This window comes from Sinocyclocheilus grahami, unplaced genomic scaffold (genome assembly GCF_001515645.1).
Source record: "Sinocyclocheilus grahami isolate Dianchi unplaced genomic scaffold, SAMN03320097.WGS_v1.1 scaffold249.1, whole genome shotgun sequence".
In the NCBI taxonomy this organism is placed as follows: Eukaryota; Metazoa; Chordata; class Actinopteri; order Cypriniformes; family Cyprinidae; genus Sinocyclocheilus; species Sinocyclocheilus grahami.
Genome location: NW_015505428.1, coordinates 64908 through 88103, shown reverse-complemented (window position 1 = coordinate 88103; position 23196 = coordinate 64908). Strand labels below are relative to the sequence as shown.

Below are 23196 nucleotides of genomic sequence, written 5' to 3'. Positions count from 1 at the left end.
TCTGCATGTTTTCGTCTGTTCTTCTTCCAGCTGAGCTAATCTTTTGAAGGTTGCGCTTTGACTTATTTTTAATAGCAACAATATAATAGCTTTCGAGTAAGAGGTGTAAGCATTGCTCTAAATGATAACAGTAATGTAAAATACCTCCTAGTATCACACTGATACGATACACGACAGCCAAGAAGCAAATTGTAAGCATATGTTACACCTTTTTCAGGCATTAGCTGGGAATCACTGGAGCGAAAGAAAGAAAGATATGATATGAAAAAGAATATAAAAAAGACACCGAAGACCCTCAGACGGGACATTTCTCATGCACTCCCACTGTTCTCCCTAAAGAACTCTGTGTCCACCTAACATCTGCTTCCCAGATCAGCAAATCCATCCCATTCCCTCACAGAGGGAGATCACAGAAATCCTCTTTGATTAAATGGAACCAATTCTTTTCCCTCGGTTTCTCTGCACCTGAATGTTGCCCCACATCAGCAATGACAATGATTCAGACACAACCACGGTTACCATTTTGTACTTTCTTTTTCTCTAACAGTAAGAACGTTGACAAGGGTTTAAGCTCACATTCCACAGTTAGATGCCACACAGGGAATCTCATAGCAACGAAAACAATAATCCACAGTTTCTGTCACACTTGGATGCCTTTGTACATAAGGTGGACGTCTGACTCACTTTATTACACTACTGTTGCTGTTCTACTGTTTAGAGTTTATACTGTTTATACTGTTTATGTTTCTTTTACCTATTTATTTATTACATGTTATTCTCTACATATTATCTGCATGGTGTCTTAAAGAGCTGCTAACACTTTCATTGTTCTGTACCACTGGTGCATACAATGACAATAAAGATTAATTAATTCATTTTCTTTTTTTTCTTTCCAATTAGATTTAGCAAATATGTCTGAAAATTCAAAATCATCAGGATTATGGTGTATATGTGGGATATATTTTTAGCCTGTGTTCTGCATAGAGACAATGCAAGGCAATGCAATTAGAGTAGACCTGTTCCAAATTATAGAAAATATGAATATGCTCGGTGGGCCATGTGTGCGCGTGTATAATATGCCACGCTTTATTTGGACGCTGAGGTTTTCTTCAGCTTGGTCAGTGCATACCAATTTTCCCAGAGATCATGAGCAGTCATTCATGATTATGGTTTAACCAGGAGGTCTGGATGTTTTCTTCTTTCACAATTACTTCATATGTGTCAGATAAATGATATGTATCACTGGGTGGCTGAGCCACACACCTCACTAATGCCATGTACCTTTGCACATTTTAGTACAACTGAACACTATGATTCGCTATATTACATTGCATGTCCACATTTGCCCATCCAAGAATAGAGGGCTGTATGATAATCATTAGGAACTATTTGACCAATGAGAGTTACACAGACTCTGGTGAGCTCTCCCTCTGATGTCATGGCTCCAGGCACTGGGCTTTGACTGAGCCTTTCCCCCTTTTTTGCCACTTCCCTACTCAATTATTCAGTGCTTAAAATAAAAAAGGTCAGAAAGTAGAATACTGAGCAATTCATGGGTTCAAGACCTTCTAAGATCACAGGGAAACCTCTGCTTAACCTCCCTTGAAGTAGTGAACACAGGGGATGGAAGGGATTTTTGGTTCTGGGATATGATAGCTAGCCCTTGATCAATAGTGAATTTCTGTTGTGTCCGCTGGGAGTCACTGGATCAATGTGGTTCCCAGACCAATTGTCCATGGCGAATTAGATGTTTTTCGAAATGTTAGTTCTGTTTGAGGCATAGGCAGAAGCAAATGTATTTTGATCAAACAAATAAAAGAAATTTCGAGAAATACAACAGAAAATCTGAATATTGCACTAGTATCAGATGTGCGTTTGCCTGTTCTTACTCTGTACCCACAGTAGTATATTTCTTCAAGCTTAACTATGATGAGTGATGATTGTCATAAGGACTTTATTCAGTGGCTTAATCTTCAGCCTTTAACACAAGACTAGGGGATGTTACTATAATAACTGCATAACTGAGTACTTTTTTATGCCGACACCATTGGCATGGTGAATATGTGGCCATCTTTTGCTTGTCCTCAGAGACCGTTTACAAAGTTCAAGCCTCTAGCATCATTACTGGGTTGCAGTAAGTGACACCAGCAGCAGTGAGATAAATACAGCCATCACCGCTGACACATTTGCAGCGTTTGCTGACTGCCCCATGGATAGATGAGACCTGTGACTTAATGCTATAATTATTAACTAATTGTCTTTAACCTCACAAACAGCGTTCAGCCACATTATGTAAAGGAGTCAGGGATGTGTAATGACAGCGTAATCCATCACAGCGTCGTGGGGGGCGTGGGGGACGCTTCTAATGAGATTTCATTTGAGTATGGCAAATCTGCAGAATGCATAGATAGAAGCAACATTAAGCTAATTGGGAGATGAGTGCCTTGGTGTAAAAGTGCTTCTAATGGCAGGTTTGTTGCCTGACTAATGCACGGGAGTTGGCTAAAGACCTGAGGCTGATTTGTGGGCAGACATACTAATATTTTATCGTAACAGTCAATCTTAATGTAGCACCCCCTTTAGTTTTGGTTTCCATCCAGTATAATATTTCTTGAATCGAGAACTGAATGCTTGATAAAATATAGGCATGGGAAAGAGCTATCACAACAATGAAAGGTTCTTAAATGTAACCAAAAGCACATGATGTTTGTCTCCAAACAGAACCTTTTCACACAGTCTGGAGTTTTTCTGTAGCTTTGGTTTCTCGGATCCAGACGTCTCTGGAAGTGTGGATGGGTGTGTTTGCGTAGCCTCTCTTACACAGAGCGCAGTCTGTGACCTGTATCATGACAGCTGGCTGGCCCAAGCATTTCTAACCAGCTCCATTTGCTAAACATTACAGTCTAATGTCTTCTCTTGCTTTATACTCTGATTGAAAATTGTGAAAAAATGAGAAACTTATAAGTGATACTTGGCCGTGTCACATTTGTTTGAAAAGCACAGTGCTGAATAGTGGCAGCGGTCCAAACGGTCGAAGGTCTTTCTTGCTGAACTCGCGAATGCAAATGACACTGTTTGAAAATAACTGTACTCTGGCTGCTCTGAGCATTTATAGTGAGATATCAACACCTTTGCAAACGGTTAGTAAACAACACCTGCTTTTGGATTATTACAGTTAATCTTATTCCTTGTACCAACTCCACCCAGTTGAACCAGTCACTAACAATCATTATGAACTGGGACAGTATTTCAAAGATGTTACAACATTGTGGGGCATTCAGTCTCCTCGCTGCAAGCCTAATAGCACACACTGCACTGAAAATGGGCTCACTGTGTGAGAAGAGATAGAGGACGGTGTTAGAAGCGAGCCTGTGATCAGTGATTAAAATCAGGCTGTTTTCAGCTACACTCCAGCCAGGGAGCACACACACACACAAACATCTCGATTTTAATGTGCAATAACACACACACACACACACACACACAATGTCAATTTATCAGATTAATTCAATTAATTAGTTATGGTGAAAATATTGTGTTAAAATGGTTAATGCATTTCACGCACCTGCCCCAAACCTAACTATCCATCTTAAATTTCATACAGTTGATTGGTGACGAACATGATGCAGGGCAACAACTCAGAATGCAGTCATGTGCCCCTAAAATTTGAGAGATTGGGGCACAAATGTCCCTGTATAAGTTTTTGTCTCATATTTATATCATATGATATAGTTATGCAATATCACACAAACAACGAGTGCAGTATCACACAAGTGCGGTTTTTGTATTTTAAAAAAAAATCACATTCCATATTAATAATAAAAAAAGAAACATTAAAGGGATAATTCTCAAAAAAAATGTAAATTCTGTCATCATTTAATCACCCTCTTGTCATTACAGATTTGTACAGATAGCACACATCACACAGACATCTACATGATGTGTCCGTTTGCTCATATACCATACATCTCTAAAATGTTTCCTGTCAGATGTTAAGTAGACATTTAAGAAATTATTTTTATGATTTAGAGAGTATGTAAATCTATGTACTCATATTTATATCATATGATATAGTTATGCAATATCACACAAACAACGAGTGCAGTATCACACAAGTGCGGTTTTTGTATTTTTAAAAAAAATCACATTCCATATTAATAATAAAAAAAGAAACTCAAAAAAATAATAATTCTCAAAAAAAATGTAAATTCTGTCATCATTTAATCACCCTCTTGTCATTACAGATTTGTACAGATAGCACACATCACACAGACATCTACATGATGTGTCCGTTTGCTCATATGCCATACATCTCTAAAATGTTTCCTGTCAGATGTTCAGTAGACATTTAAGAAATTATTTTTATGATTTAGAGAGTATGTAAATCTATGTAAAAAAAACAATCAGATGTAGACAAATGTTCTTTAGCAGACTTATAGCAGACCATTTGTGTGAATATGCATGACATGCATTTTAGAAATGTAAAGACTGAAGGAAGGTAATGAACATCTAGAAGTAAGAAAATAGACAGAAAGAACAAAACTAAGGAGAGAATTGCTTAAATATTCCACACAGTATTTATTTTTAAAGCATTTTTTAGGACCATTTAAAAATTCACTTTGTAATTAGCTTTTTTCCCTTTTACTTGCGTCAAATTGAAATACAGGAGTTCAAACCACAGTGCCATATAAAATAATATTGTTGAGGCTGAAATTTAAAGTCTTACCTCCAGGCTAAACTCATACTCAAACACGAAATGAAAGTGTAAAATGTTTTAATGTATATTTAACAACAAATACCCCAGTGACTATTGATGTACTGTCTCTGAAGAATTGAACTTGCTTAAATTTCTGAGGCCATGCTGTTGTGAAACCATTCTGTATTCCCACCTCTCGTTCTCTCTTACTATCTGCTCTTTTCTTCACTTTCTCTCACTCTCTAACTCTCCCACTCTCTTTAAACATTTATTCTCTGTCTGCGCCTTAAAGGCCCTTTGTGCTTTGTGCTGTTGATTTTTACAGCTCTTAAAATCCAGAGTATCCATTTATCATTCATAGAACCTAGCTGGCTCGGGCAGACAAAGCCTTGCCTTGTGTCATCTCTAATTGTCATCAGAACAACCATTGCTCCCTTGATGTTGCCTTGTTCTGTATCAAGGGTAAATTGGATCACGTATGAGAAGAGCAAACTAATCTTCTATCCCCTTAAACTGGAAGTGCCATTCATAAACTCTCATGGTAGGACGAGCAGAGCGGCACACTTTTGGCATCACAGCCAAATACCAATGAACATTTACAGACGGTTTATAAATAATACATGAAATGCCTGTTACTCTACATGGCTTTAAAAGTCTACTTGGTCACATGAAGATGATTTCGGTGGTTAGGCAATATAAAACAGTTGATTCATTTTCAAACGTATTATTCTCATTTTCGCATTTCAGTAGCGTTTAGGAAGCACAGTAACGTCGGGAAACATACTTCAGAGTCAAATAATGCAGGTACCAGAGAGGGGACAGAACACAATTTTTATGTATCAAAGTTACAAGCCTGACCACAACACTGAAAAAATGCTGCCAAGATTCCATTCCCAGAATCTCTTGCCATGTCTCAGCGTCTGGCAGTGGGCAAGAGTGTAAAGCTCAAACTGTTTTATTTTTCAGTGGTTAATAATACCATTACTTTGAATGCTGGCTGAAGAACAAACTCCTTGGAAGTGCTGCTTATTTTTCCTCCTGGAGCAATGCTGCTCTCTCAAGATGGAAACTTCCCACATCCCATGGATCTGTTTCTGCAAAATGAATGAATGAATGAATATCTAATAAATAAACAAACCAACCAACCTAGGCCAGTTTATGATATGTTGAGATTTACATCATTTCAGACTTGTGTGCCTGAAGGCAAACAGTATATAAGTATATACGTTGACACCATCTTCTTGATAAAGAATTCCTTCGTTAATATTTAATCTAGTTTGAGACATGCATCCTCTAAACTCCAATTAACATAAAGCTCAGGTAATACTGATCTGCATCCTGCCTAATAAATGTAATGCAAGGTTGCTGTCACCACCAAGGCTTCTTTAAAGACATAGTTAAATAAACATGAGCTGCTTATTTTTTATGTCCAACATTGCCGCCACCAAAATGAAAATTGTTTTAAAATTGACTTTAGATTTTGTGAAGTTAAACTACCCTTTGATAAACTGATATATTTTAAAACTATATTTGACAAAATTCAAGGCAACCAACCAACCTAGGCCAGTTTATGATATGTTGAGATTTACATCATTTCAGACTTGTGTGCCTGAAGGCAAACAGTATATAAGTATATACGTTGACACCATCTTCTTGATAAAGAATTCCTTCGTTAATATTTAATCTAGTTTGAGACATGCATCCTCTAAACTCCAATTAACATAAAGCTCAGGTAATACTGATCTGCATCCTGCCTAATAAATGTAATGCAAGGTTGCTGTCACCACCAAGGCTTCTTTAAAGACATAGTTAAATAAACATGAGCTGCTTATTTTTTTATGTCCAACATTGCCGCCACCAAAATGAAAATTGTTTTAAAATTGACTTTAGATTTTGTGAAGTTAAACTACCCTTTGATAAACTGATATATTTTTAAACTATATTTGACAAAATTCAAGGGAGATATTATTACTCCCTTTACAGTCTGTCAGTAATCAGTGGATAATTGTGAAAGAGGCAGCTGTCCTCTCTGAGAAGTTTATCTTCTGAGAAGTTTTGTTCGTTGTCATGCACCAAATAGATTGATGTCTTGTCTGCAGCTAATAAATGAACACTGGTAGCTTCTAATAGTTGGCTAAAAGACAAGGTGGAGGAAGGCTAGATATTGTCAGTTGAAAACGCTATTATCAGTCTTTATATATATTGTTTCACGTGTGCTCTTGTTGATGATATTCCCTTAATCTTATTCTACCCTCCACTTATATCTTCTCAGACACTATGAAGAAAAAAAAAAGTATTTATTCTTTTGTTTTTATCTTTTCTTTGATATGGCCTCTAGGATGCTGCAGGCAAAGTTCTGGACAGATGGACTATAATGTCCCGGGAAGAGGAGATCATCACTCTTCAACAGTTTCTGCGCTTTGGTGAAACCAAGTCTATTGTGGAACTGATGGCCATCCAGGAAAAGGAAGGTCAGGCCGTCACAGTGCCCTCATCAAAGACTGACTCTGGAATCAGAACTTTCATTGAAAGCAACAATCGCACACGTAGTCCTGGCCTTCTGTCGCACCTAGAGAGCAACAGCCCCTCTAGCATTCACCATTTTGAGAACATCCCAAACAGTCTGGCCTTCTTGCTGCCCTTCCAGTACATCAACCCAGTGTCAGCCCCCATGTTAGGGCTGCCACCAAACGGACTGACCATGGAGCATTCAGGTCTCAGAATGCGAGAGCCAAATCTGCCCAATCTGAGTGAGCCAGTGGAGACCAGTGAATCTGAAGTGTCCCTTTCACCATTTCGTAGCGGTCAGAGTCCCAGTCGAGGAACAATGGGGACCTTACCCAACGCCATTGAACTTAAGACAGAATCCAACAGAGCTTCCCCCATCTCTCCAACACCATCTACACAGCAGTCCCAGCAACCGCAGACACCAACGCTGCAAGCGCAGGGGCAGCAGCAGTCGAGCATTATAAACAACCACCAGATCCATCACCATTTCCAAAAGAACGAACAATCGAAAACCATTACACACTCTTCTTTCTCTTCCAAAATGCATCGCATGCGTCGTATGGGTGCAACCTCACGTAAGGGTCGTGTCTGCTGCAACTCCTGTGGCAAGACTTTCTATGATAAGGGTACGCTAAAGATCCACTACAATGCTGTGCATCTGAAGATTAAGCACCGTTGTACTATTGAAGGCTGCAATATGGTCTTCAGCTCATTGCGAAGTCGTAACCGCCATAGCGCTAATCCCAATCCTCGGCTACATATGCCCATGCTGAGGAACAACCGAGACAAGGACCTCATTCGCTCCAGTTCTGGGACAGCGACACCTGTCATATCAAGTGCCAAAAGTGGCTTCAATCTGACCAGCCCCGGGCGGCCACCGCTAAGCTTTGCCACACCTCCTCTTGACCCCATGATACATTCCCCTCTGCAGAGCCCTCTTGTTTTCCCTTCCCTGAAGTCTGTGCAGCCAGTGCAACCTGTGCCACCCTTCTATCGCACACTGCTCTCTCCCGCTGACCTAGTTAGTCCCCCGGTCTCTCTGCCCACCAGTCCAATTTTGCCTACCACAACCAACAGCACATTTCTGACGGACCAGCAACAGATGTTAACTGCTAGCTCTCACAACATGTATGTATCTGAAACGTCAATGTTTTCTCATCGCCTGCCCACAACTCCCTGTACCCAAGATTCAGTGACTCTCGACCCGATGCCTAAAAAGAAGCCTCGCAAGTCCAGCATGCCAGTAAAGATAGAGAAAGAAGTGATAGATGTGGCAGATGATTATGAGGACAAAGATGATGATGATGAAGATAGCTGTCACCATCACCACCATCAGCCATCCAACATCCATAACAATGTCAATGGCAACTGCAACAACAACAATAACAGCAGCAGCAGCAGCAGCATTCATCACTGTGGGGGTAGTGGACATCAGTCTCCATTGCACGATGAAATGAGTCCCAGTCTAGCCCTTAGAGGCATGCTCCATCCCGACCAAGAAGAGTGCAGTGGGAGTCACGGTAGTAGAGGCCATGGTGACCTGCGCTGTATTGACAGCTTTACCTCTGAGGACCAAGATCATGAGCGTGACTTTGAAAATGAGTCGGAGACATCTGAATCCAAGATGCTCTACCGCGATGAGCTGATGGACCCGGACATACATCAGCCTGCCCTAGACAGAAACATGAGGAAGGAACACCGGGGGGCAGAAGATGAGGGACACCTACAGAAAGATTTGGAGGACCAAAGCCATTCCCCACCCTCCCAACACCAGCCTGTTATGAAAATCAAGGAAGAGATCAATGATCCTACGTATGACATGTTCTGCATGGGTCAATATAGCCTTTACAATGGGGGAATGGCAGCTGCCGCCGCCGCCGCCGCTGCCAGCATGGCTGCCTTACATGAACGTTTCATCTCCTCTATGAGCTATGGATCAAGCCCACCAAAATTCCCTTCTCAATCCCCTGACGGCGATCTCTGCTCCAGTCCTGATCCCAAGATCTGCTACGTCTGCAAAAAGAGCTTTAAAAGTTCATACAGTGTCAAACTGCATTACAAGAATGTGCACCTAAAAGAGATGCATGTGTGTACTGTGGCTGGATGCAACGCTGCTTTCCCTTCCCGACGGAGCAGAGATAGGTGAGACAAATAACTAATTTTCCATTGAAATCTGAAACTGATGTACACTGATGTAAATATGATGATAACTGGTAAACTTATAGACCTGCAGATTATTGTGTGTATATATATATATTTTTTTTTTTTAAACAATAATGAAACTAAATATGCATAATTCACTACACTTTACTATACTATGTTATACTATTTTTTTAAGTGCATTATTTATTTCAAATGATGTCCATTTAAATGTAGTTCCATCATGACCTCAATCTTTATTTTTTATGTTACATATAATAGAGATATAACCTGTCTGGGGAACCAGTTTAATCTTCATTCTTTATTGCATGTTGGGGGGGGGGGGGGGGGGGGGGGGGGGGGTGGCTAATTATGCTTTAACAGGAAGAACATGTGTTGATTGTACATTTCTGCAGACACTTATTTAATGCATTAATGTGCTGTTTACCTGTACTTGCTCACCTGTCACACACAGGTAGACATGCATACATTAGCAGAGGTTGAAGCTTGTCAAACCACTGCATTCATTAGCGCATCAGGAGGTGCAGCTTTCACTCACTGCTAGTTAACACATTTACCGTAAACAGTCCCAGAATACATTTATGCTAGAGGGCAAGCCACAAACCTGTCTTCACTCAAATGTAGACTCTCCAAAGCTAATTGTTTTGGCTCTGCAAGTAAAAGGGGGGACACTTTATTTTGATAGTCCACTTTTAACTAACTTCATGTAACTTTGCAACTCCATGTCAGCTAGCAGTCAATACAGTATTAGTCGACTGTCTGCTCAATATCTGCTCACACTTTATTTTGATGGACATTCTACTGATTATAAGTAACTTTGCAAGTACATGTCAAAATATTCTACCAACCCTAACCATGACAGTCTACTGATACTCCAGTGAGAGTTAGCTGACTTGTTGCCGCAAAGTTACTTACAGTTAGTAGTAATATAATTTAGCTGAAAGTTACACTAATTAGTTTCATTTAGTGGCCCTCTTACACACTTACATACTGTAGATCAATGCAGGCAGTATTTAAAAATTACTCCACCTCAAGGAAGTCCATGAATAGTAGGAATCACGTGGCAAAATACAGAAATATAAAAAGGCTTGATAGACATGCACATTCAAACATTAATCCATCTCAAGTCAAAATTCACTGATGTGGAGTGAGACAAAAGCAGTGTCAGAGCAGTCCATGTCAGAGAGAGCCTTCTAGGCATAGTTAAGTACTATATCTCTATAGTACTTGAGTGAAAGAAAGAAACCTCATCCATCTCATTCACTCCAGAGGAAAGAGAGATAAGAGCCTGTCTCGTCTCACCCTCCCTGGTCACAAGTGACCATTTTATTTAGATAACAAATGATAGAAGGCATGTTCATTTACATTTGTGTGTGTGGATGTGTGCGTGTGTGTGTGCGCACACATTTATTCCACTTTCCTTGAAATTACAACTGAAAAGCTAAGGTGTAGCCACCCCTGATATCTTCCCTGCTTTTGTTGAGTTCCTGTGAGGAGTGGCACCTGTTCCCAGCCCTGTTTGTGTATTAGTGTTACAGTGTGAACGTCATTGGTGAGTACAGTAGAGAACTGAGTAGTGAGATGTTTGTGAGCCACTGTTGTGCTTTCGTACTGAAGTGCTGCAGTAACTTCTTTCCGCCTGTGGAGGGAAGAATGATTCGTTTTTTAATGTGAGGCATCCCTGCCGGCAGTAGTGGAGAACAAAGGTTAGGGGATGTTCCTCTAGAAGGCTAGAGAAACAGAGTGCCCAAAGCAGAGCAGCCTGCAGATTGAGTATATGGGATATCAATCAGACCAACTCAAAGAACGGAAATTCATAAAGGGTTTAGGTAACACTTTAATTTACAGTGTCCTTGTTACAGTTTAATTATACATTTAAGTACTGAATTAACTACATGTACTTACTATATGGTCAGGGTTAGGATGAGGGGTTGGTTTAGAGTTAGTTGCATGTAATTATGCATATTTTTTATTACTTTTGTAAGTATATGTAGTAACGTGTAACAAGGACAGTGTAAAAGGAAGTGTAACCAGAGTTTATGTACTGTAAGTAGTATACATGTAGGAAAAAGCATTTAAAACAACTGTGAGTTTTAATGTATTTCATATGATATTAGAATATTTAAATATGGTATTTGATAGAAATATTTTCATTGATATTCAGATCAATGCCCCTGCTGATATATCGGTGCGTTTTAAGATCAGAGATTATGCTGTAGGGTTAAGAAGAACATCTCTTCTGTGTTATGAAAATGAATTTAATAATACACAGTTATTATCATTTCATGTATATTTTCAAACAAAATTCTGTCACTGTAAACTCTCTAATATGTAAACCATACGCATTCCTATGTAAATATATACTCATCAGTATCATCGTTTTACATTACCAAAATTTTCTCATTAAAATTAATTCAATAATTTAAAGTTTTATGATAATTTAATAATCTTGAACGTGGAACAACTAGCATGATCTGATTTGAGGATGTCAGATTCCTGCTGGAGTTATAGTGTTGCAACATCTCTTTTATATACACAGGGGCTTGACCATGCAATGTTCTAAACACCATCACAAGAATTTTAAAATTAATTCTAAATTTGACAGGGAGCCAATGTAAAGAAATTAAAATTGGGGTTACATGAGATCTCTTTGATGACTTAGTTAAAAGCTTAGCAGCAACATTTTGAACGACTTGTAAACATTTCAGGGATGAATTACTAAGACAAGTAAAAAGAGAGTTACAATAATCAAGTTGGGATGAAATAACTCATTACACCTTTTACAATTTTACACATCAAACAATTTGTTTGTCTACCAAAAATTCAAATTTGAAATGGATCCATCACAAACTGATGATAGATAGATAGATAGATAGATAGATAGATAGATAGATAGATAGAATGTCAGTCTGAACATAGATGGTTTTAAAATCCAAACAACTAATGCTGATGTGGCATCTAAATTCAGTGTTAACAGACTTCGCCACACCGACTTTTAAATGAGCTCTTGACATCCCAGAATAAGAAGTTGATTTGATAAATTGCATCCTGTTCAGGTATCTCAAAAAAGCATCCATTTCCTCTTTAAAATGAATAAACATTGGCTAGAGGATGCAATTATTATAATAATAAAAAAAAGTGTAATGAAATATCAGGGATGTGATATGGGGATTTTTATTTTCATGTTACCCTCACTGTTGCAAATGACCCTGAGTGTCTGCCTGGCTCCAGATTCCCATGGTGTGCTAATATTCAGTCTACGGTCCCACACAAGCCAACTGTGGTTAGGGAGAGTGAAGGTTAATTATATCTTTCCATTCCTCTCCTCTCTTCCTGTGGTGTTCAGACATATGATGTCAGGCGTAGAGAATTCAGCACTCAAGACTACGACTAAACTTTGTCATTTGTGTTTGTTGAATATTCTCAGCTATTGATGGCCTTGACATAGAGAAAGATCTGATCTTCAGCTACCCACAACACATTAGAGGAAAAGATAAAGACAAAACAAAGCACCTCATCAGTTAATGCGGGCGGCTCTCTTTCCCTTTGCAATTGAGTATTACAACTCATTTCGCAAATGTGCACACTTGGCAGGAACCGAAAGGGCCATCAAATCCTAAAGATGATTAACATTCTCGGGACAAGACACATTAAGAGCCATACCTCTCGCCTCCTCTGCAGAGTAAAAAAAAAAGGATTCTCAGGAGAAGCTGCCTCAAGCTTTGGGCAAATTAGTTTGGCTGCCACATTAGAGGTCGAAAGGGAGGGATGCAGAGCGAGCGGAGGGGGTGTTGGGGGATGGAGCAGGCGACTGAGGGGCAGAACTTAGCTGTGGCCTGAAATGGGGTTGCAGGGGAGAAGGAAATGAGGCAGAAAGGCTTAACCTGATAAATGAAAGGGTAGACTCTCCGCCATTCAGTATTAGGGCTTGGCCTTTGGATTTTTTACATTTTTGTCAAAATAAACTAACTTAAATGGATTGTTTGCTTGGTTCCATTAAAGCTTTTGTATCTCTCTGCGTTTGCTATTAATATTAATTTTACCTTTTTTAAGACCCTTTAAAGACCTAATGAAGACCTTTAATATCTTACATATTAGCTTTGAGATAACATATAAGCTAGTGTATTTCTAAACATTGTAAAATTATTTTAATTTTTTTTAAATGCTTAGAAAATATAAAGATTAAAAATGTACAGTCTCTCTCTTCTGAAGACAGGGACCCCAAAAATGTGTCCAACTGAATGCTTTCTTGAACAAGAAGTCCATTATAAGTAACAATTATTTCAGACTAATAGCAGTTAGCAATTAGTGAATCATGAGTTGTCTGTGTGTTTTTGGCTGCTCAGATGTGCATACCTTATTTAGTTTTCCAGCTGTAAGTTGTTTGCGAAGGAAGGAAATGGCTGAAGTTTATTCATTTTAAAAAGCAAGCAAAGGCAATGCAACTGTAACAGTGCTGTGTGCTCGCTATACTATTATTTTGATGTAAAATCAAAAGGTTGCCTATAGATACAACATACAGTAGTTTACAGATACAAATAATTTAAAGCATACCACTGAGACATATCAACACTGTTCTCGGGTCTCGGCTCGAATTGAGTTGTAGGTAAAAGTGGTGGCAAGAAGTCCTCCAGAAATAAATTAAGTGTCTTCTGTCAAGTGCATCTTTGCCAGGCTGTGATGTAAACTAGACACTATTGGCTATTTTTTTTTCTATGTAGCACTCACAAATCCTTTTAATAGGAAACATGTCAACACTCATCAAACCACTTCACTGGGACTTAGCGTAGCATAAATGTATCTTATAGTTAAGACAACAATAATATCATATTGTAATAACATCATGTAGCATGTAAGTGTGTTTAGATGCCAATTAGTTATGCCAGCCTAGAGCTTATGAGCAGTGTGAGGGTGCAATTTCCAGGGATGGTCACATGCTGCAAAAGGAGCCGCCGACTTAAGCATCATCAACTGCATAAAAAATGACAGTCACAATGAACAAGTTCTAATAATTGCTAAAGGTTACCCCAAATACAACTAGCTACCCCCTTAGAAATTTTAAAGATATCATTGATAATAGTTCATTGTTTCCTGTCAGAACTTTCTTAAAACATTGAACTGGTCTGATATTGTATGAATAAGCAAAATACGATAACAGTCAGCTATATGAACACATGCATATTCTTCCATGCTTATCAGTTGACCACCACATGCTGCTCTCTTGAATGTTGATGATGCTTTGGTGGTCCATTCCTCTATACCTTTATCACCAGAAAGGGTCCCTCTATTGAATTTATTTTTACTTCTTGCAGGAGAATGTCGGATAGGGAACTAAATAATTAAAGAAAAGGGACCCTTTTTGACTGCATCAACCATGGCACTGCTGGTAAGCTCTACAATACATTGTACAATCTGTTTCTCAGTCACATTTAGGTGATTATTTAAGTTACTTTTAGCCCTTTTGCATGGCCTGGGATCCCTGAGGTCTTTTTCTTTTGTTTTCTTGTCTACATTACATTTAATTTTAGACTGGAAATGTGGTAGGCAATGTTTGTATGGCACTCATAGAGGCTCAGCCACACGGATATCTTGGTTGTTTTATTTTGGTTTTGTTACTCCATTTTTTAGCCAATTCTACATCGATATTTATGCCATTGTTAACTGAACATCATGAGGACTGACTTATTGCATGGTCTCATATTTGAGGGAGTTATTTGAGGCAGTTGTCTAGAGGCAGAGCAGTTGCAAGAAAATAAGTCAAGCTTTAGATGAATTGAGGTAAAGTCACTTCCTCTTGCTATGTGTTATGTGATCCTGGACTGGGGTGAGAGAAAGCCCATCTTTATTAAAGTGAAGCCCAAATGAACAATATGCTTATGGGTCTCGATTAAGCTATCTTCAGGAGTGAGTCAGTGTGCTAATGCTGTCCAAGTCTGAGTTAATATGCTATTGAGTTTCCCTCGATTATTGCATTACCACGGCTCAAATCAATTGATAAACTCCCATTCAATGTGGTGGAGTATTTAATTGAGTCAGAGTCAATTGCATTTGTGCATGCCTGCAGACATGCTGACAGGAGTAAACACTTTAGCAGGATACTGTTTAAGCTGTGTTAGAGTTATTGAACTCTCTGCTGCGTCAGACAGTAGTGAGCTATAACATGCATTCATGCAGTCACTCAAAAGCATGAAAATATAGGAAGTGGGATTTTTTTTGTGTGTGTGTGTGTTTATGTATGTTTGCAGATCTTTATAAGTTTTCAGTTCAAATAAATTGCTACAGGAACCCTATCTTCTCTTCCCTGCAGACATAGCTCCAACATCAACCTGCACCGCAAACTACTGACCAAAGAGCTGGATGAAATTGTCCTGGACCCCCAGCTTACAACTTTGCCTAAAGAGCTGCGTGCTGAGTTCCTGTCAACGATCTATGCTAACCACCATCTGGGACTGGAGGGGGTAGGGAATGCTGGACCACCGCGAGGCAGAGGACACGAGGGAATGAGATCCCCAGTCGCTAGAGAATATTCACACAGCAACGGCTACTGCCATGGCCCCAGTGAGGACTACATGGTGCTGGACCTGAGCACCACCTCTAGTGTGCAGTCAAGCGGCAGCATGCAATCCTCACAGGAGTCTGATGAGGGCAGCGATGAGGGCATCCAGCTGGATGACGTGGAGGGTGCTAGTGACAATGAGGACTGCATGCCTAGTACTGTGGCTAAGACACTGGCCATGGAGGGAAAAGATCGTGAGGACGCCAGGAAGGAAGGAAGAGAAGGAGCCACAGAGGAGGGTTTTCTGCGCTGTGACCCTTCGTTCTTACCGTCCGTCTTGGCATCCAGTGGAGGTAATGGCACAGGAGGCATCCTTTGCACCATCTGCCACAAACTGTACAGTAACAAAGGGACCCTTCGGGTGCACTACAAGACTGTCCACCTGGGTGAAATGCACAAATGCAAAATTCCTGGCTGTAACATGATGTTTTCTTCTGTGAGAAGCAGAAACAGACATAGCCAGAACCCAAACCTACACAAAAATGCCCCCTATACCACAATGATTGACTAGTCCAGACCCCACCACCACATTGCCTCAAGTTCCATATGCTCCACGCAACAACCCCCTCTCCGTTCCCCGGCAACAATCCCATAATGCTATAAAAACAGCATTGTTTCTCTCCAAACACCTTTTCGAGTATGAAAAGCTAGAGCAGAATTGTGCCCTTTTGACATTTCCGTTTTTTTTGGAAGCAAAAGACTGAACACCATAGATCTGTCCATCCCTGACACAAACTTCTCGTCAGTCTTTAATTTGTGACTCTTGCCTGCAGAAACGATAATGAGAAAAAAAAACACAAAAAAAACTTGTATTTGTGTAATGATAGCTTTTAAAGAATTCCATACAAGAGCATGACTGGCTTAAACATGTAAATAATAATGTTGTGAGGGGCTTTGGTGTGAAACCGTTGTATTGATGGTTGATATTTTCTCTTTTTTGTTCACTTGTTTTTCTTTTTCTTTTAGTCTAATACTTTCATTTTAAAATTTAAGCAAGACAAAGTAGCATATGCCTAGCTAGCTTGATTCATTTATATTGGCTTTAAAAATGTTTTACCTTAGAAAAGAAAAAGTAAAAACTTGTGACTTGTGACTTGTTTTATCTACCTGTTAGATATACAGATGGAGCTGGCATGCTTTTAGCTCTGACAAAGTACCTTTTTTTCTTTTATTTTCTCATGTTTATAGCTTTAGTACAAAAATGAAAAAAAAATGAAAAGGAGAAAAAAAAAAAAATTTTGCACTTTGCAACAACACTAGTGGGACTTGTAATATTATTACAAGGATAACACTTTACAATGATAGTTGTCCAACGTGAAAGTGACATTTTTAAGGATACAGTGCCAAGCGATAGTTACTGTACCTTTAACAGAAATGTGCCAGATCTTTATATGAGAATAATCTCATTTGACATGATTAAACCCAGTATTCATCCCATTTAGTAAGTGTTTCAGGTATATTCATTTGAATGCAGTAAATAAGTATTACTGACTCTGATCATATCATTTGAAGAGTATAAGTGTATGGTTAAAGGCTGAATTAGCCCAGAGGTTAGGTAGAGAATCTTTCTACTGCATGTAGTATTACTTTAAAAGAGTTAGTAAGAGTCCTGTAATTTATTTTGTCTCTATAAATTTGATCAGTTTTATCGTATAAAAATGCCATTGACATTTCAGAGTGCCACACAAGAGAGGCTCTAAACTGTGACCAAAATCAAAGACAGTGTTCCAAAACCCCATGAACAGAAACGACAGATTGAGAAGAAGTATAGGCAGTATCTCCTCCGATGCTTCAGTTCAGAACCTCTGAAAAGCGCTGACATTTTCATCTTTATCTTGTTCCTGGCAAGTATTGTCTATTGGCCACACAATATCAAGACAAAGAAGAAAGCACTATTCAATTTGATCCAGCTAGTGGGTATGTAGATATGAGTATTTATTTCTAGTTATCTGTTTATAATAATGAACTGAATGCAAATTAGCCCTTTGATGTCTGTTGCTGTGAATTGGAATAAATGAAATGAAAGATAATTATGAATGAATGAAATGTAATTTACATTACTGAAACTCCATGCCGTTCAAAAGGTTATTAATGTTGGACAAAGACTAGATGAATTTGCTCCCTCCTTTATGCAGTGACAGTAGCAGGCCTTGCGGTATGATGGAAGGAATGAAGATTAAGAGATATCTGCAGCAGTGTGTCACTAAAAATGTGCTGCTGCACAGAACCTGGAGATATTTCCACCTCTGATCTGTCTAGTAATTCAATTGTCAATTCATTAAATTCAGTGATTCAGTAAATGTTGCTGACAATACTGCATCGTGGAGTGAGCCAAGCTCTTCTTCTGGTTTTCTCTTTTCTTTCCTTCCTCTGTTTTCTCTTGCTCTCTAGCACCCTGTCCGCTGCCTCTTACCCCCATCACAACTGCTGCCAGTGTGGGGGTCCTACAGGGACACTAACTTCACCGGATGGCACACAACACAGAAAAGGAGTTGAAATTGCCTGTTTATTCCACATACAGGGAAAAATTGAGCACAAACAGCCAAGTTTCCCTCTAGAGTCACAGCAGTGTTTTACTTTCCTACTCTCTCTGAAAGGCCTGTGAAAGAGTGCCACTTCAGAGACATTTTATTGTTGGAAAAACAATGGCCAAACTAGCTCATGCACCAATAACTAATCAATAAGATGACAGCAAGATGAGGACCTGTTAACCTCAAAACAGAATGCACTTTTAAGACTGACAAAGGCTGGTGCTTTATTAAAATCCAAATAATAATAATAACAATAATAATAATATTTAGACAGATGTATATAGATGGGTAACGTGATATCACAAGTTATCAACCTCATGGCCTCCATATTTCCCAGACTGTCAAACTAAAGACTTGTAGAGAGACACAGCATGGACACGAAGGAAAAGCCTTGTATTTCAACCTATTGAGACTTCCAAATCAGAATCCCTGATTACATGCACATTGTGTCTCTATTAGCATTAAATTGGTCTAATAGTTATAAAAAGGTACAGTACATTGAATAGCCATATAATATATGAGGGAGAAATTAGGTCTTACAAAATGGGTTTTTAGTGTCAGTCGTTTAACAAGAGATGCGTATGACAGAAGGAGGGAAGAAGCAAATGAAAATAAGCCAGAATTTCGCAGGACATTCTGCTGTAATGTGCTGATCTTCTTTTGGAGAGTAAATTCCTACTCTTGTACGGTAGCCCCCGCCCCTCCATCTGAGAGAGTTGGGCAGTCATTACCTGTCCTGCATTGTCCCCATAGAGTTAAGCTTTTGCCATGGAGCCACTGGCTAAAGGAGTCTGTCAGCCTTAAATATTTCATTGCAGCTCTGAGGACAGGACCATCCCAGACTGTAGTATCACAGAATGTAGTATCTTGTGAAGGTGATCTGTAAGTTTGCTGTGTTAACGCCGTTCCTTCGAGGGCATGGAGTGATGCAGGACAAAAATAAGATCAAATGGAATTGAAACTGCAGAGCAGAAGACTTGTGTCAAACAAAAAATAGACATTGTACAATCAAACACAGAGGAACATTCTGATCAGTTTTATGAAGATCAGTGATACAAAGGAAAGAAAAACCATAGTCCATAATTCAGTACAAGTATGATGTATTCTGTGTTGTTCAACACAAACAATAATAAGCCTGAAATATTTGTTAACCTTTTCTTTTGTTCTAATGTGATGTTTGATGTAGTTGTCTTGTTTGATCGTCCTTTATTGCCCACTGAAGAAAAGTACATCCACATCAGAGGAAGTTCACTTGAAGTTCAGTTTTTTTGTGTGAAAAAAGACTTACTAAGGGTGATATTGATAGCCTAACAATGCTACTTTAGGTCTAAATTGTTTACTTTTTGTCCCATGAGACAGTATGATGTCCTCCTTTAATGATTTTACATTTCTTGGAATATTTTGTATCATAACCTCTTTTTTTTGGCATAAAATGCATATGGTTTTGGGCGTGTAAATGGAATTTTTGTACAAATCAGAATTCTTGTACAATTTTATATTAAAGATTTATGAGTCACTGGCACGTTGAAGTACTTTATTCTTTTGGATCAGACAATTACATTTATTTCGTTTCTTTGCATACGTTGACGTTAACACCATGAAAATCAACACCGAAATGTCCTATTTATGTCATAGAGGATTATTGAAATATGATATATCATATCATATAGATTTACTTAAATATTAAAATTTTAAGTAAAAATTTGATTTACAAAATGTTTTGAGCATTTTTTCTAAAACAACAAAATTTTATGCACAATACAACAATAATTGATGGTGTGTTTGATGTTGTGGTACTGCACATGATGTGCATTCAACATCTGTTTTGATGCATTTATGTGCCATTGTGCAGCGGACAGAGACAACTAGTCAGCAAAAGCTAACTAGAAAACTTTAAATGAATGACCGACGTAAGCTCATGTACTGTCAGCATTGTGTTTGGTTAGGTTAAGTTTTGATTGGTGTCAGCATTATAAGCTTCTACTAATAATGTATTATTAGATTTAAATAATAGTGTAACCAATAATTTCTTGTCATTTCAATTACTTTGGTTAAATATATTACTAAAATTATATTGTCTATATGAAATTATTTTGAAAACTGAATTATATTTAATAAATATAATTATTCAATTATATTTAATAATTCAAGGATATTTAATAATTAATAATGTACATCTGGTGGCTTTAGTGCAACATCAGAATGAGTCATTATAATTGAGGAGCATCTTGTAGTACTGAATGTGTAGCTTATGACAATGGTTTAGAACCCAGTTAGCCAGGGAAGTTTAAAATAAGTTAAACATATATTGCAAAATAATCACGAAATTGCATTATTTAGTCATACTATTCAACTGGTAGTCGTGTTAGCACCTATTAAAAGTCAAAAAATCTAAACTCTATTTTTGAAATGCATGTGACTTGAGGCTGAGCTCTAATTGGCTTGTTTCAGACTGCACTGCGCCCCAGACCCTCCCACATTTTATTTTAGCGAATCAGTATTGTTTTGATCTATTTTAGCCTCATGTGATTGGATATCTCTTCCGAGATGAAAGTAAAATAGAATTTTATCTTTACAAAAAATAATTTCACAACACATTCAAATGAAGAATAAATAAATAAATATAGATCATCATGGAGCTTGGACAGAGTTGGCTAGCTGGATGCGATGTAAATCATGCCTTTTATTGTTTTCCCTGTTTGTTATTTCAAAGTCCTGCCACCGAAGTGCTGTGGACAACGCAATGCAGTTTAACTCGAGGCGATCATCGCGGTCCAAGCTCAATGGCTTGTGCAGATGATATCGTTTTCCAGTGGACATGTCTCTTTTCAAGTAAACGAGTCTTTATGGAAGTATTATTATATGCACAATATTAAAATTTCTTCAATTGGACGTACATTTAATCATGTCTGACAATTTGAAAAATATGTAGTCAATACCATTAAAATTAAGATTTAAAAAATAATGGTCTGTAAGTATTTAGGAGATTACAGTTTTTGCATACTTATTATATTCGGCTTTATTAAACTTTATGAAAATATAATGAATTTATATGCATTTGTTTTACTACAAGTCAATTTATTGAACAATTTTCACAGTCTTTAAACTGAGATCTTAAAGGATTTTATATCCTGTGGCTCCCTCGTGTGGACAACATCAGTATTATGGCCTTCATCTCATTCATTTTTTCATTTTTTTTGTTGAATGATTACAAGTGTTTAATGATTACTTTACTGATAATACACTCACATTAAACTCAAATTCACTGATTCTGTGTCATATTTTCACGCTTTAACAGTTGAATTTTCTGAGGAATTGAGACAATTCTGGAAGATTATTTACAAAGCAGTCTTTTGTGGTACACTCTTAAAAATAAAGGTGCTTCAAAAGGTTCTTCAAGCGATGCCATAGAAGAACCATTCAGTCAAAGGTTCTTTAAAGAACCATCTCTTTCTTACCTTTTTATAATCTGAAGAACCTTATTTTGCCACAAAGAACCTTTTGGGAAACAGAAAGGTTCTTCAGATGTTAAAGGTTCTTTATGGAACCATTTAGACAAAAAGGTTCTTCTATGGCATCGTGAAGCACCTTTATTTTTAAGAGTGTATAAGTGATGATTCTACCATATTTGTTACAAGGAGTTGAATTTGCAGCTTTAGCTACATGGAGTATACACGAGACTAGATAATGATCTGAGATATCATCACTCTGCTGCAGAATTTCAATGCCATTAATATCAATTCCATGTGACAGTATTAAATCTAAAGTATGATTACGACAATGAGTATGTCCTGACGTGTTGTCTAACCCCAATGGAATTCAGAATGTCTATAAATGCTGATCCCAATGGATCTTTTTTATTTATCAAAATAGATATTAAAATCACCAACAATTAAAGCTGTGTTCACGCTAGCAGCGACTGCATGTCACCAGGGGCTGGCGATGAGGTTGCTAGTGGGTGTTCTCACTACTGGATGCCTTGAGAGCGAATCAGGTTTCTTGCCACTAAATACAAACATTTTGGAGGCAAAAGACTAAACATAATATAAATATGAATTAAATCCGTACATACAAACAAAGATGAATGAGAAACAGAGCCTACTTTTTTCCATTGCATATGTTTATCTACGGGCTGAGAGGAGAACGATCACATGAGCTCTGCCGTCTACTTTCCTATTGGCTGTCACTCCCGAAATATGTTTTGTACAGTGCAATTCTCACCAGTGCTCACCATTGGATTCTCGCCAAACTCAGTGAGGTGTGTACCCATAACATGACACAATTGCATAGGGACTGTGGTACATAGACTCGACCTGCTGGACACTGAGGAGGTGTGGGAAAAAATGAATGAGAAACAGAGCCTACTTTTTTCCATTGCATATGTTTATCTACGGGCTGAGAGGAGAACGATCACATGAGCTCTGCCGTCTACTTTCCTATTGGCTGTCACTCCCGAAATATGTTTTGTACAGTGCAATTCTCACCAGTGCTCACCATTGGATTCTCGCCAAACTCAGTGAGGTGTGTACCCATAACATGACACAATTGCATAGGGACTGTGGTACATAGACTCGACCTGCTGGACACTGAGGAGGTGTGGGATCAGTTTGTTGAGTGCGGGTAATTTCCTCCATAATGTCCTAGTGGACCAGGGCCACCAACAAAGACGATGCAAGGATAGGCACTGGTAAAGTGGGTTTTGAGCTCCCTGAAGGCTTGTGCTGCTGTGGATGTCCACTGTAGCA

At 38.5% G+C, this 23196-nt stretch overlaps 1 protein-coding gene across 1 annotated transcript in view; it reads left to right on the top strand.

Annotated features, from left to right (window-relative positions):
* The window catches only part of LOC107598241 (zinc finger protein basonuclin-2-like), an 82391-nt gene extending 62424 nt beyond the window's left edge, over positions 1-19967 (top strand). The window contains exons 4-5 of the mRNA XM_016289521.1: positions 7033-9346; positions 15672-19967. Of these exons, the coding sequence (XP_016145007.1) occupies positions 7033-9346; positions 15672-16431 (3074 nt within the window). The 3' untranslated portion in view covers positions 16432-19967. The remainder of the gene's footprint in view (positions 1-7032; positions 9347-15671) is intronic.
* The last annotated feature ends 3229 nt before the right edge of the window (positions 19968-23196 follow it).